This window comes from Drosophila mauritiana, chromosome 2L (assembly GCF_004382145.1).
Source record: "Drosophila mauritiana strain mau12 chromosome 2L, ASM438214v1, whole genome shotgun sequence".
Lineage (NCBI taxonomy): Eukaryota > Metazoa > Arthropoda > Insecta > Diptera > Drosophilidae > Drosophila > Drosophila mauritiana.
Window position 1 is genome coordinate 14,644,607 of NC_046667.1, and position 13,959 is coordinate 14,658,565.

Consider the following 13,959-nt stretch of genomic DNA (forward strand, 5'->3'; position numbering starts at 1 on the left):
ATTGTTTCTGTTATTGCCGATTTCGGAACTGCTCGACTGACTCAGTTTCGGCGAACCTCCACTAAAAGCATTCATAACTCAACTGCCAGCTGTCAGCGGCAGATACAAAATATCCCGCGGTTCGTACCACGAAAAAAAGGGAAAGGGCAGTGTAATGGAAAATTATAATGGAAATAAAGCGATTTGCCGTCGAGTGCGCTGATGCTCTCGGAGTTACTTGGCAATCGCCTCAAGTTCAAGGTCGCTCGATTTTGCCGTTCAGAGCCGAGGATGATAGTGCATTAAATGTGCTGCGATGGGAGATTGTTGTCTGCCGATGGAATGGTAATTGTAGTATAATTATAATGGATTTAATGGAAGACCCAGTGCTTGCAAATAAGCAGATTGCTTTTAAAAATTATAATTACTTACTGGATTTGCAGGGCTTATAAATAAGCTACGATTATTAATATGTTGCAAACTGCATGTGCTGAAGATTTTCTGTATTTTGTATTATAATCAATTGAGTGATAAAATAATATGTTTATTCTTAGCTATAATCTCATTTCACGCTCCAAAAGGCTTACTTAAAACCAAATAAGGAAGTAATCAACTTGAATGTCAATTACAATTACATACGCACTCAGACATGCGCCGCGTAATAAATTAATCAAGTTGCACATACGCCATGTAAGCCGGCCGACAGTCGCCGAAATTGAATTCAGTCGATTCAGTCGCCTTGATTTCAGCCCGACAAACTATAAACAAGCGAAATATACGTTACGCACAAATTAAATTCATGAAGTTCAAACTCAGAAATTCCAGCAAAAACAGTGGCTAACGAATTACGTGGCATGCGGCATGCATGCCGCCTTTTCAGCCCCCGAATTCCCACATTTTATACATTTCATTTTTTTTTTTGGTCTGAGTGCTCGCAATGAGGAAGGTCAAGTGCAAGCGCCAAATGTGTTTTATATTGTTTTTCACATTAGTCTCAGCTTTTTGTTTAATTAATTTTTAATACAATTTTGTGCGGTGGCTTGTTTTTTGACGAGCGCGTTGATGATGTGACAGGCGGCGGCACACACACACGACTTGGGTGGTTCTGGAGGCTAATTGTGGCAGTTGGTGGAAAGGGGCACTTAAAAGGTGCTTGGGCGCCACAGGTGCGACCTTGACAATGTGGCAATGTGAAAGAATTCGGTGTAGCTAATGGGAATTTTGAAATAAATGAAATCAATGTTTAGAACTACAATCCTTTAGAAATTCTCTTCAATTATTGTAGTTTTTGGTAATCAGAAATGATCTTATGAGGACAAATGAAATATAAATGTGTTTGTAGCAAATCTTAGGCACGCCTTAAATTAGTTTACATATAATAATATTCTTTAATAATTTATAAAATTTATTTAAATTGTAGTTAGTTGTTAGAAGTAAAACCCAGTCGTTTTCTTTATCGCTTTGATTTTCCCTTACTGATTGACCTCGGTGCGATACCCTTGCCACTAGTTCACAGAACCCCCACAAAATAATTACATAGCCACCACCATTGACCGCCACTCTGGTTGTTATCGAATGGTTAAAATCGAATTTAATTACTTCCACCCACTAACAACTTCCGAGGCACACTTCGCACGGAAGCCTTGGATACAATAATAAGCCCAGCCATTGAGCACGCTACCTATATGGAAATATATGCTCATACACTGCGGGTATATGGACAAACTGGAGTTTGATTGTCAATCATTGTCAATCAGACACCAAACAGTGGGCCACCCAGCGAGAAACCAAACGAATGTGACACTGAGTCGCTGGAAAACCTTTAAAGTTCAATCAACTGACAGACACAAGAGACTTAATCACCTGTTTTTCAGCTAAGTGGGTTGGAGGGCTTATAAACCGATACCGATACCGATCAGCTATCATATTTTATCGGGCCCGCTGAAAGGCGAAAAGGAAGTGGAAACAAGCCGAGTCACAACAAGAAACCAAATTGAATCAAATTATACATGTTTAATACCCGAAATCCAGCCCGATCCAAATACGAGACTGAATCTAAATCGCAGCTCGTGGCTCGAGGTTAGCCTTGCCCATGGCATACAAAGCTGAAAATTGATTTTGGCTTATTTTTTAGGTCTCTCGTCAGGTTCAAAACTATTAGCGCCCGCATGCAAAAAGAAAAAAAAAAGAGTAAGCGAAGTCCAATAGAGCAATCAAAATTGGAACAATGCAATAACGTAAGGCAAATAAGCTACGAGAAATGCATTATAATATATATATATATATATTAAATATAATTTATAATGAAATATAAAATTGTAAAAAAGGATAAGTCTTAATGAAAAAAATTCCTTGTCAAAAAACTGTTTTTCACTGAACATTTAAGCCTCTTTAAATTGCAATCAAATTGTCAGCACCTGGTCAGCTGTCTTGAGTTCAACAATGTGCTTTACAACTATGTTCCACACTGTAGCTGCTGTTGTCAGCAATGTTGTTTCTGGCGTTGTCGTGCGTTGGTTTTTTGACAGTTAACTCTCTACTGGTTTTGATTTTTTCGTGTACCGAACGGGGGCCACTTGAAATTTGATTATGATCGATTTTGGCAAATAAGAAGTAAAAAAAAACCAGCAACAAAAGCACGGGCAATCGTTATTTAATGCGAATTCAGCCTCGGGGCAGAGTTAATGTTTTAATTAGCACAACTTGGGCAATCTGAGGTCGCTTTTGGGGGCACAGCAACAAATTGCAGCATGCCACGCCCATCCAAGCGTATCCCAGAGGGGGCTGTGGATGGGAAATCGGTTATATACGTACCCATAATTTGTATTATAAATATTCGCCACATCAAAAGCGCATTCATTTGCTCGATTCACACAATTTCTCATTGCTATTTGTTTGGTCGCGCTGAGCTCAAGCATTGGCAACTCCAACTCCAGCAGAGATGTGGAAACCCCCTCCCTCGCAAACCGTTGAGCTACTGTCATTGTCAGACAATCGTTAGTTAGTTCTTGAACTCGGCTTTTGAACTGAGCTCTCAAAACTTTGTAGCTAATCGCGAGCTACTCGTTTCGCGTTGGGATCTTGACATGAGGAAGCCATTTGGTCACCACATGGAATTGTAATGACTGTAATTAGTCGAAACCAAAAAGTGCTTGGTCGCCCAGCACTCCAATGCATATGGTTAATGGGGTTCTAAGGTAGAACCATAATATATCACGCAACATATTTTCTAAAAATTAAATTTTTTCACTTAAAGAGTCGTTCTGAGAAATGAAACTTACAGAAAATTATCTATGCAATTATAATTTCAATAAAATATCTATATGAGTCCCTAAAGAAGAAAACTTTAAAAATACTTTAACGTAAAATGGGACAGTACAAAAATAGTTTAACTTATGGAAATTCGCTGTGCTTAGTTACTACGTTAGTAACGTGAATAATTAAAAGAATTTTCGGTAGAGCCTCAAACTTGACTAACCATTTATGGCTAGAAAAGTGCATACAAAAGATCCTTGAATTACTCACATTCCGAGAATCCGATAGTCACCTTTGTTCTGTCAATCTGAACATTAGTGAATATATGCAACTACACATGTGCAGCATACACACCAACATAGGCAATTATCTGCGAGTTGTCAATAGATGCATGTTATCGATTGAAACAAAAGACTTGAACAAAAAACTCGTTTCACTTGCGGGATTTAATTTTTTTCTTTTTTTGTCGGTCAACCGGGGGCAAAAAGTGAAAATATTATGCAACATTCTCAGACTGCCTTTGAATGCAACAAATATTTTCTCAATTTTGCTAATTCCAATTAATTTCATTTGTCGTTTCACCTTCATTATTGCATTACTACAACTCGCCTGTTCTTGGCCAAATCACATATATGTATGTCTGAGTATATATATGTAAACCATTTGCAATTATTCAATTAAACATGACATGACTCTAACTGGATAGCACTGGCATTGTTTTGGTTTCAGCGTAATTTCCATTCAATAATTATGCGATCTAGTGCCGCCGGTTTTGTCTCGGAGAAAACAATTCAAATATTTTATGGCCATAAAGCATCAAGATCAATGCGATCGTGAGCGATTGTTTTTTTTTTGTGGGGCGGTGGGAAGGCAGAGTGCGTGTTTCTTGATCTTGATTAGCTGGCCATTTAATAATGAGTTTTCCCAACAACAGCCACTTGATACAACAGAAACCAATTATCAAGGTCGCGGATGAGTTGGCTATTGTAAATATTTACATACATACATAGCTCGCGGCCCTCCTTCGTGGCTGCCCAAGGTCGAAATGTGGCAGAAGAGTTTATTCGATCGCTGTTGGACTAGTGTAAGGCAAACACTTGACTACACGTTCTACGAAGTCAAGACCTTCGCGGCCATGGACTTCTAATTGCTGGCAGGGAAAGTTACAAATATTACAGAAAATTACCTTGAGCTTACAAAAATACGTAGGTTGATTTCGAATTTCAGATCTCCCTATATCTTTAATCACTTTATCGCTTAGAAATGATTAAAGCTGCTTTGTATATTTAATCAAACACTTAATTAATAACCGATTCATCTCAGTTTCGCCTTGCTGAAAATCACACTTAACAATAGACACCATTTTTAAATCCGAAATGAAACAAATTGGAATAATTTGTTTGATCAACCGATTGAAGAGTTGTTTGTGTGCACAACTCAATTAATTTCCAAACATTATTCAAGTTCAAGTTTATTAACCTTAAGTTCAAAAGTGCAAACACCAAACAGATTAATAGATTCCGATGCGGTTTTTCTCGCCGAAGGTTAAACGATTTGTGTTCTTTGCTTTTTGGCGGATTCTTCAAAGCTTCAATAGACTGGCACAATTGTTTGCAGTAATTGGCATAGAAAAGCAATAATGGCAAAGTTCAGATAGTTCAAACTAAGAAGGTCAAGTGGGGGGAAATTCAATGTAGCTAAGAAAGGCAGTTGTTCTTATAATTCTTAATATAACAAAAGATTTCTACGCTAAGAAACATTTCGTTACCATGTTTAGCTAATATTTTCGTTAAATCTGCTAAAGAATTTATAGAAATTAAAAAAAAAAAACAAGAGAGTGTGCTATAATCGAGTTACCCGACTATCAGATACCCGTTACTCACCTAGTGTAAATTTCATCCTTTTTCGGGTATAACCAGCAAAATTATTCACAAACTACAATTATTAATTAACATAACTACCTTTAAACTTTACATACATACATACACATTTTTAGTGTTGAATTGAAATTCTTTAAGCATAGTTAAATCATATATGGAAAAACCCACAAAGGTTTGCTGACTTCTGCTAAAGGCGAAGAGCCAAACGAAGAAAATAGCAATAACAACATAAACAAATTAAAATGCTACCATGATTAGCCAGAGCTGCCGCCCCCGCGGCTTGAGGCATTCGAGCGTGCCCCACGAAGGTTAAGCCAATGGGCTGGGTCTCGCGATTATTAAGGAGCATTAATTGGAACATCGCTGGAGCGTCGGACAGCGGGAAGTTTAAAGTTTTGGAAGGTCGGTGCGTCAATGGGTGGCGGTTGGGCTTACTGCGCTTTCAGCCACCAGCTGTGTGAGTCCAATTATGCACATTCTTTCCGTTCTGCCAGCAGATTTGCGCCTGAAGAGCAGCTGTCTAGATGTGCATCGTGATTGCAGCATTATAGCTAAAAGTTCAGGGTCAAAGTGGGTTAAACACCTGGGTTTTCTATGCACCCGCCAAGGCAGCTTGTAATTTGTAAAACTTCGCGTGTGTCTAATTAATAATTAGATGTAATGCAAAGCTCTTCAATGGAAAATCAGTAGAATGCAATGAATTCGAATTCCAATTTGGCGGCAGACTAATGTGGTTTAGGTCTTGACTTAACGCGTTACATTTGGTATTTTACCAACTCTACACGGCGACCTCACACATCAGCTGGTCAAAACATTTTCGCAAGTGCAGTTTTCTATTTTATTTACTTAAATATTGTTCATAAAACTGCCAATTAATCATGGAAATTCCGGATACCTACTACAGCAAAGATGAATACGTGGAGACGGCAAGTGTTTGCACTGACTCCCGCTTTGGGATTCCATTTAAGCACCAAGAGATGACCTCATCATGACCAAAAACTGATTGTTTACAGGCTTCGGGGAACAAAGTTAGTCGCCACACGGTGCTCTGTGGATCCCAAAACATCATTTTGAACGGCAAGGTGATCGTACAGAGCGGCGCCATCATTCGCGGCGATCTGGCCAATGTCCGGACAGGAAGATATTGTGTGATTGGCAAGAACTCCGTCATCCGACCGCCGTACAAACAATTCAGCAAGGGAATCGCCTTCTTTCCCATGCACGTCGGTGAACATGTTTTCGTGGGCGAAGGGGCCGTCGTCTCGGCGGGCACCATCGGATCCTATGTGTACATCGGCAAGAATGCCATTATCGTAAGCTATTACTTATTGTTATACCTCTTTATTTACGTGTGCTAATCCATATACTTTTACCAACTTTCAGGGCCGTCGCTGTGTTTTGAAGGACTGCTGTGTGATTGAGGATGGTGCTGTCCTGCCGCCAGAAACTACCGTGTCCAGCTACATGCGTTACACGGCGAGGGGAACCATCGAGGGTGGCCAAGGCAATCCGTACTTTGTGCCCGCCGCCATGCAGGACGAGATGATCAACTACACTAAGTCATTCTACGAGCATTTCGTGAGGGCTCCAGCACCAGCCAGCTGAAAATCATAGATATTAATCCACCAGGTGTCTACCAATTCCATTGAGTAACCACGGCGCCAGCCCGACAGAAAACATTATTTATGAAATAAACATTAAATTAGTTATTCTATAAGTATGCACATAGTTTGACTATTAAGTGGTTAATCTATCAGTCCCGTTTCGCAGTCGTAGGCTTCCTCGCCAGACTCGAAAATGGGGAAACTCATGCCGGTACGTCGGGCGATCACCGAGGCCAGTTCCTCGGAGTTGTTCTCCTTGCGCGGCAGGATGTTTCGGTCCAGCAGAAGGACCGTGGCCGTATTCCGACAATTGGACACAGTGGCGGTTATGTGAAGCGGCGTCTGCTTGCCGTCCGATTCCGCATTTACGTCGGCGCCAAACTGCAGCAGCAAATGGGCGCAATCCGCGTTGTTCCACTTGCACGCGGAGTGCAATGGCGTCCATCCCAGTTCCGTGCGGGCGTTGGGATTGGCACGGTACTGCAGCAGCAACTTGGCCATATCCACAAAGTTATTATAGGCAGCTCGGTGCAGCGGCGTGTATCCGTCGTTATCCTTGGCGTTCACGGCGTCCGCGTCCAGTTTCAGGATTTCCCGCACCTCGCTGATGCGGTTCTCGTTCACCGCCCACAGAATCATGCGTTCAATGCTGCCTATGACAACGTTTAATTAAACTATTTCTCTAAAATGTATTTAACTTACTTTGTGGGTCCTTGTCCTCCTCGATCAGTTCGTCGGCATCGTCGTCCCAGCCGCTCACGAACATTCCGCGCGGCACTTTGGCGTGGCGCAGCTTCTCCACCTGGGATTTTTCATCATCGGAATCGTAATCTCCCATTTTGTGGTAATACAATGATAATTAGCCGGAATTTAAGCAGCTTAACTTTTTGTTTTCTATTTCTCAGAGTGACCGTTTCTGAGCCGCTTAAGTAATCTTTATAAAAATACTAAACCAGATATGCACATTTAAAAATATACTAAACGAAAGAGGGAGTTTAAAAAATAAAACTACATTTAGTTTTTCAAATAAAAAATAAATCCATTTATATAAATATTGATAATATTAATAATAAAATTAATCTTTTTTTAGAAAAGTCTGTCACTTTAAAATAATAAGCTGTATTATTTATTATATTCATCGAAATCAAATTAATAAGTTAAAGATTATTTAGTTATTAAATTTGTGTTGAATCGATATATCATTTTAAACTACGTCTATTGCTATATATAGTTGATTTAAATCAGTTAATAATTTCATTTATTTACGAAAACAATAGTTTTTCTATCCCATTTTTCTGTTAACAACAAACGGCCACCCTAACACACTATACTACTATTAAATCGAAGAAAAACATCTGCTCCCAACTTTGTTTGTTTGTTTGTTCCTTGAAACAAGGACGCCATGTCGAATCCGCAGGAAGAACTGCTGCCGCCCAGCGCCGAGGACGACGAGCTGACCTTGCCACGGGCCAGCATCAACAAGATCATCAAGGAGCTGGTGCCCACGGTGCGGGTGGCCAACGAGAGTCGCGAGCTGATACTCAACTGCTGCTCGGAGTTCATTCATCTGATCAGTTCGGAGGCCAACGAGGTGTGCAACATGCGCAACAAGAAGACGATCAACGCGGAACACGTCCTGGAGGCGTTGGAACGCCTGGGCTTCCACGACTACAAACAAGAGGCGGAGGCCGTTCTGCACGACTGCAAGGAGGTGGCAGCCAAGCGAAGGCGGCAGAGCACGCGCCTGGAGAACCTGGGCATTCCGGAGGAGGAGCTGCTGCGCCAGCAGCAAGAGCTGTTCGCCAAGGCACGCGAGGAGCAGGCGCGCGAGGAGCAGCAACAGTGGATGAGCATGCAGGCGGCGGCCATGGTGCAGCGACCACCGCTGGCCGATGGCTCCGTTGCCAGCAAGCCAAGTGAGGATGACGACGACGATGACGAAGACGACTACTAGTAGGAAATAGTCTTTCTATGAGCTTAGTGTAGATTTAATCTTAAAATATATGCCATAAGTTGAACTTTCAACTGTTAGCTACTCTCCATTACGGATCATCCGCTTGTCCTTAACTACAGCAGCCTGGGCACCGCATCCTCATTCTCCAGAAGAGATTTTTAATGATAAAAATCAAGACTATTCCATATTTTATCAGCTGGTACCGGCCAGATTTTGTGGCTCCTCCGCCTCATCGTCCAGTTCCTTGCCATTTAGTTGCATCTCCACCAATCGGGGCAGTGTTTGTGGTGCGTTGTAAGTGCCAGGCACATATTTTCCCAATATTTCGGTGTGTTCTTTCCAGAACTGCGAAGATATTAGATCCTCGTGCAGCGGCACCACGGCCTGCCTGCTCTTTTCACCCAATATCACTCGCTTTCTAAGCAGAATCGTTCCCTTTCTGTACATTGCTGGCAGATTGTTGTAATTTATCCCGAATTCCTGGAAGAGCAACTCATTTTTGTCCGCCGAAAAGGTTCCACGGAGTTTCGCTTCGGCTTGCTGGTTTGTCAGGCCCTTTTCCAAAACTAGTTTCCAAAAGGCGGTGTTGTACAGGTTGTTCACATGCACATCGGCCTGCCGCCAGCTCAGATAGTCCTTTAGATTCTGCTCCGAAGGATACAGAACAACGCGACCATCGAAACAGGGGGCATAGGCCAATGGCAGATTCATCCACTTGGCCCATTGCATCACATAGCTCGAGGAGAACAAACTGGTGACGTAGGTGAGCAGTTTGGCGGATCGTCGCTTGAAGGCTACCGTCTCTTTGCGAAAAACAAAGGAGTACTCATCACTTTGACCATAAGCCAGGACAATGTCCCGAAACTCCTGCATCACCGCCGTTGCAGCAGCATTCATCACATTGAGAGCTAAAGCGAATATTTAGTGGGATCATTAAGAACTATGATGTGTGTTTTTTCTTACCATTTTCATCGTTGGGCTTTTCAAAATCGTGTGTCTTGGAGAACTTGTGGAACTTTTTGCCGTCTATTCGTATGACTATCCACACATTGGGCAGTATGCTGTCGTCCTGCTCAAAGGATTTAACGTACTCGAATCTGCTGCAGGCCATGCTGCGTTTTGGGAAATTCCGGGCAAGGGAATAATTCAATAATTTACCAAATTTATTCAAAGTTCCAAGCAAACGCATTTAAAATGTTGATGTTAAGAAAGGCATGAGTTGTCAACAGCTGATTGCTCTTTTCCATTAACAGCGCTGTTACCTAGTGCTTGTCTAGTGATGGTACTTTTAAAATCTGTTTAGCTTTAATCTTGAAAGTATTGGTTTACAAAAATGAATTAACAGGAAAAATAAATTAAAATCTAAAATCTATATTTATAATCTGAATACTTTCCGCGCGAAATAACATCGAGTGCCGATAACACTCGTCCACTCATTCCTAGCTGACCCGATAACTTCGATAGACAATGAGTTCTTCATCCCGCAAAACAGAAAATTAATAGAAGCTATGAGCCTTAATTACGAACAAAATGCGGCAGATGAGCAATTCGCCCGCGCGCACAAGGCGGTCAGCCTGTCGGACGACGAGGAGAGTGAGGGCCAAGCGGAGACCACGTCTGCGGGAAATCAGGAGCCGCATGTCAGTAAATCACCGCGGGAGTACTACGATGAGCCTGGCGGGAAGGGCAATGGAAGTGGAGCAGATGATCAGGAGGAGCCGGAAACGGAGACTGCCAGCGGAGCGGCCAACACACATGTGGTGGCACACCACTACAACGAGCTGAAGGAGGCGGGCCGCAAGGATCGCCAGAAGTCAAAGATCTTCTTCATGAGAAACTTTAACAACTGGATCAAGAGCCAGCTTATCAACGAGTACATGTCGAAGATCAAGCAGAACAAACGCATGGGTGATGCTCTCAGAGTTCTGGACATGTGCTGCGGCAAGGGCGGTGACCTCCTCAAATGGGAGAAGGCTGCCATCTCCCACCTCATCTGCACGGACATCGCCGAGGTGTCGGTGGAGCAGTGCCAGCGGCGGTATCAGGACATCCTGCAGCGATCGGAGAAGTCGAAGTTTGCGAATAAGTTCACCGCGGAGTTTTTTGCCTGCGACTCCACATTGGTGCGCCTGCGGGAGCGGTACAAGGATCCTTCGCTTCAACTGAATCTCGTGTCCTGTCAGTTTGCCTTTCACTATTGCTTCGAGTCAATGGCGCAGGCGGATTGCATGATGCGGAATGCAGCCGAGTGTCTGAAACCCGGTGGCTTCTTCATAGCCACAATGCCGGATGCCTACGAGATTATACGCAGGCTTAGGGCAGCCGGTCCGGATGCCCGGCGTTTCGGTAACGATGTGTACAGCATTGAATTTGACTGCGAAACGGATCCGTTGCCCCTTTTCGGAGCCAAGTATCAGTTTCACTTGGAGGGCGTCGTCGATTGCCCCGAGTTCCTAGTGCATTTTCCCACGCTGGTCAAGCTGGGCAGAAAATACGGTCTGCAGCTAATGAAGCGCTCCACATTTGCGGATTACTACAAGGAAAATCTGTACCACGGTCGGCATCTTCTGCAGCGAATGTCCGGTTTGGAGTCGGTGCAAGCGCAGCGCTGCGAGAATGATGAACAGTTCGCCCATGTGGTGAACTTCCAGGGAGCACAGCGTAACAGGACGGTGGGAACCCTCTCGAAATCCGAATGGGAGGCAGCAAGTAAGTTCAGTTCGCATCAACTTCTGAATTCCATTGCTAAGTGGTATTTTATTTCAGCGCTTTATTTGGTTTGTGCCTTCAAGAAATGCAAAAACACCTGGGACACCAATGGCAAACCATTGTTTGAATTTGACGACTGATTATTGCCAAAAACATTCACGTTATAGACTATTATTTTGTACCCGTGGCTTAGCACTTTTGAAGTTTATACTCGAAAGAAACAGATTATTAATTTCAGAAAAGATTAGCTCGTAAAACTAAGGTGATGTTTGTTTGTGTTCATAGGTTTCAATTCAAACTTTATTGTCGAAATGTACGTAAAAGACAAAAGCCACCAACCAAGCTACGAAATTTGAATGTAAATCGAGAATGTCAAGATCAATCTTAATGGCTTTTACATACATTTTTTAAAGAGATCTTTTACTTTTGAGTCCGTACTATAGTTAGAAGAGATGTAATTATAAATATATTTTACACGCATATAAATTCACAGGCAAGCAGATTTACCGCTTACGGAATAATTCGTAAGCTGGATGAAAACTAATAAAATAATGGAAATGGAAAAATCCGTTTATAGTAAAAATTCTTTAAAATTAAATTCTAAACTACTAAAGTAACTGGTTAACTTTTGTATGGCCCTCGCTTGAGCCGCCTTTCAATCCGCCTATTTCGAAAGCTCTGATAAGAGGGCTTTGGCCAAGTTCGAAACTGGAAGTGAGATGTCGAAGAAAGCTCCGCAGGACGAAGCTCGTTGGCCGAGAGAGAGCGCACAGCTGTTGCTTTCACAGCGACGGCGCCTTTGAAGGACATCGGGCAAAGGTTAGTCCTGACGTTTACGTTGCCGGGTCGTGCCCGCCAGCGACCCAACCTGTTCAGCTCAGCTCCGGAGCGACCCCAACCAGTCGGAGGCGAAAAGAGAAAGCGTGTCGTGCCAGGCGCTCGATGCATCAATGAATTATTGTAGCTGAAGTGTAAATAAATATTTAATAACGGGCCGAAAGTGGGCATGGTGTTGGAGGTGGTGTTGGTGCCCTGGTTCGCTTTTTGGTATGCTGATGTGCGATAGGGCTGGTGTGGGTGAGGTTGGGTGCCATGGGGGCATGGAGAAAATAGCGGCATAAATTACACCATTGATTGGTTTCGAAGCGACTGCAAACTTTATATTGGCCCAATCAGTTAGCTCTTTCTTTCATTATCGCTTAGGGCTGAGCACTTTGGCCGTCTTCCGTCGCTTTTGCTTGGCCTCGTCCTCTGGCCAACTTCTTGTCAGATAATTCCATTATTTAAAGTTTCGCTCATAAAAATCAACTTTGGGTGTAAAGTTTAAATTTGTTTTGCACATACTGACGCACAACACTGAGGACGGCAGGACAGGCACGTGTACGTCAGTGGGTGGATGGGTGGATGGGTGTGGTGGGATAGGGATCGGGAATGGGATAGGGCGACTACGCTTTTGTTTAAAGTAGAGCGTGCGTATTTATAAGGCAAACAACGGAGCCAGGGCTGCCCCAGCTGTTTACGTTTACACACACGGCTTGGCCAGAACCACCTCGGCCCAACTCAGGCCACCTTTAAACGTAATGAAACTACCTGAACCACCCAGCCCAGCCGTCAGGCGGCCGCTTTTGGCCAGGTCCTCTCCGCATGTCCTTCGCCACGACTCGCTTTGCACTGATTGGCCCTAATGAATCTTTTTGTTACCTTCTCCATGCGGCCGCCTGCGCATTGTGCCATGCGGTCTATGTAAATTAGTTCACTTTTAACCCAAACATTGGGGATTGGCAGACATCCCACCCCAGTGCATCAAATTAACATTTTAAACTTTCAGGGCGACTCGAATTACAAGTTTTTGCCGCCCTCAAGAATCTGTTCTAATTGGATGTCTGGAATTAGATCAGTTTGCTTAAATTGTGATTTCTTATTTTTAAAACTATTTATTTCAATAATATATATATGTATATATTATTTTTTAATAGGGTCTCTCGCACTTAAGACTATATTTCTTATATGCGCGATGAATTCTGTCCTTAAAGGACTGTCCTGAAAAGTATGCTACATAATCATATTTCAAGTAACAATTACAATCGATTGTAAAATACTTTAAACACCCTTGCAGTTGTTTTGTTTGCTTAATATCAATAAATATTATTTATATCAATGCAGTGATGGTATTGCCAACATATATTTTTACGATCCGATGATGCAGGCTAAAATCTGCCAGCTGATCAAGGGTTAAGGAGTGCTGTCCAGGCCGAGCTGAGTAATGTGCATATGTATGTATGTATGTACGTGACTGCAATGTGTTCGTGTGGAAGGCAGTGTGTCGTTGTGTTGGTGCTGCTGGGCACTGGCAAAGCGCAGGTAGGAAATGTAAGGACCATAGTACGTATACGCAGTGTGTGCAAACAGAAAACATGCCGCAATGTTTGTTTTGTAAGCCTGTCGAGGCAAGCGAGCGAATAAGTGTCTTTGCCTCTCTCCTCTCTCTCTCTCTCTCTTTCTATCTGCCTCGTTCCCTCGCTCTCTTCTCTCTTGGTCCTATTTGTGCAGATCATAAAATGCATGAGTGTGTGTGTGT

General features: G+C 42.8%; 6 protein-coding genes across 6 annotated transcripts; 3 read left to right on the forward strand and 3 right to left on the reverse strand.

Annotated features, from left to right (window-relative positions):
- The first annotated feature begins 5,901 nt into the window (after positions 1–5,901).
- LOC117150396 (dynactin subunit 5) lies at positions 5,902–6,831 on the forward strand. The gene is made up of 3 exons (XM_033317259.1): positions 5,902–6,040; positions 6,128–6,427; positions 6,498–6,831. The coding sequence occupies exons 1-3, from the start codon at positions 5,993–5,995 to the stop codon at positions 6,717–6,719; spliced, it is 570 nt and encodes a 189-aa protein (XP_033173150.1). The 5' UTR covers positions 5,902–5,992; the 3' UTR covers positions 6,720–6,831.
- Positions 6,801–7,631, reverse strand: LOC117150395 (ankyrin repeat domain-containing protein 49). Its single transcript, XM_033317258.1, has 2 exons — positions 7,421–7,631; positions 6,801–7,371 (listed from the first exon to the last, which is right to left on the reverse strand). Exons 1-2 carry the CDS (start codon positions 7,554–7,556, stop codon positions 6,860–6,862), a joined length of 648 nt encoding a protein of 215 aa, XP_033173149.1. The 5' UTR covers positions 7,557–7,631; the 3' UTR covers positions 6,801–6,859.
- Positions 7,632–8,094: 463 nt separating this feature from the next.
- Positions 8,095–8,749, forward strand: LOC117143661 (protein Dr1). The gene has a single exon (XM_033308445.1). The coding sequence runs from the start codon at positions 8,121–8,123 to the stop codon at positions 8,670–8,672; it is 552 nt and encodes a 183-aa protein (XP_033164336.1). The 5' UTR covers positions 8,095–8,120; the 3' UTR covers positions 8,673–8,749.
- Positions 8,750–8,842: 93 nt separating this feature from the next.
- On the reverse strand, positions 8,843–9,916 carry LOC117143651 (probable tRNA(His) guanylyltransferase). The gene is made up of 2 exons (XM_033308434.1): positions 9,636–9,916; positions 8,843–9,580 (listed from the first exon to the last, which is right to left on the reverse strand). The coding sequence occupies exons 1-2, from the start codon at positions 9,859–9,861 to the stop codon at positions 8,865–8,867; spliced, it is 942 nt and encodes a 313-aa protein (XP_033164325.1). The 5' UTR covers positions 9,862–9,916; the 3' UTR covers positions 8,843–8,864.
- A 185-nt stretch (positions 9,917–10,101) lies between these two features.
- Positions 10,102–11,941, forward strand: LOC117143641 (mRNA cap guanine-N7 methyltransferase). Its single transcript, XM_033308423.1, has 2 exons — positions 10,102–11,381; positions 11,439–11,941. The coding sequence occupies exons 1-2, from the start codon at positions 10,181–10,183 to the stop codon at positions 11,519–11,521; spliced, it is 1,284 nt and encodes a 427-aa protein (XP_033164314.1). The 5' UTR covers positions 10,102–10,180; the 3' UTR covers positions 11,522–11,941.
- A 47-nt stretch (positions 11,942–11,988) lies between these two features.
- Positions 11,989–13,030, reverse strand: LOC117143672. The gene is made up of 2 exons (XM_033308457.1): positions 12,972–13,030; positions 11,989–12,345 (listed from the first exon to the last, which is right to left on the reverse strand). The coding sequence occupies exons 1-2, from the start codon at positions 13,025–13,027 to the stop codon at positions 12,003–12,005; spliced, it is 399 nt and encodes a 132-aa protein (XP_033164348.1). The 5' UTR covers positions 13,028–13,030; the 3' UTR covers positions 11,989–12,002.
- Between the last annotated feature and the right edge of the window lie 929 nt (positions 13,031–13,959).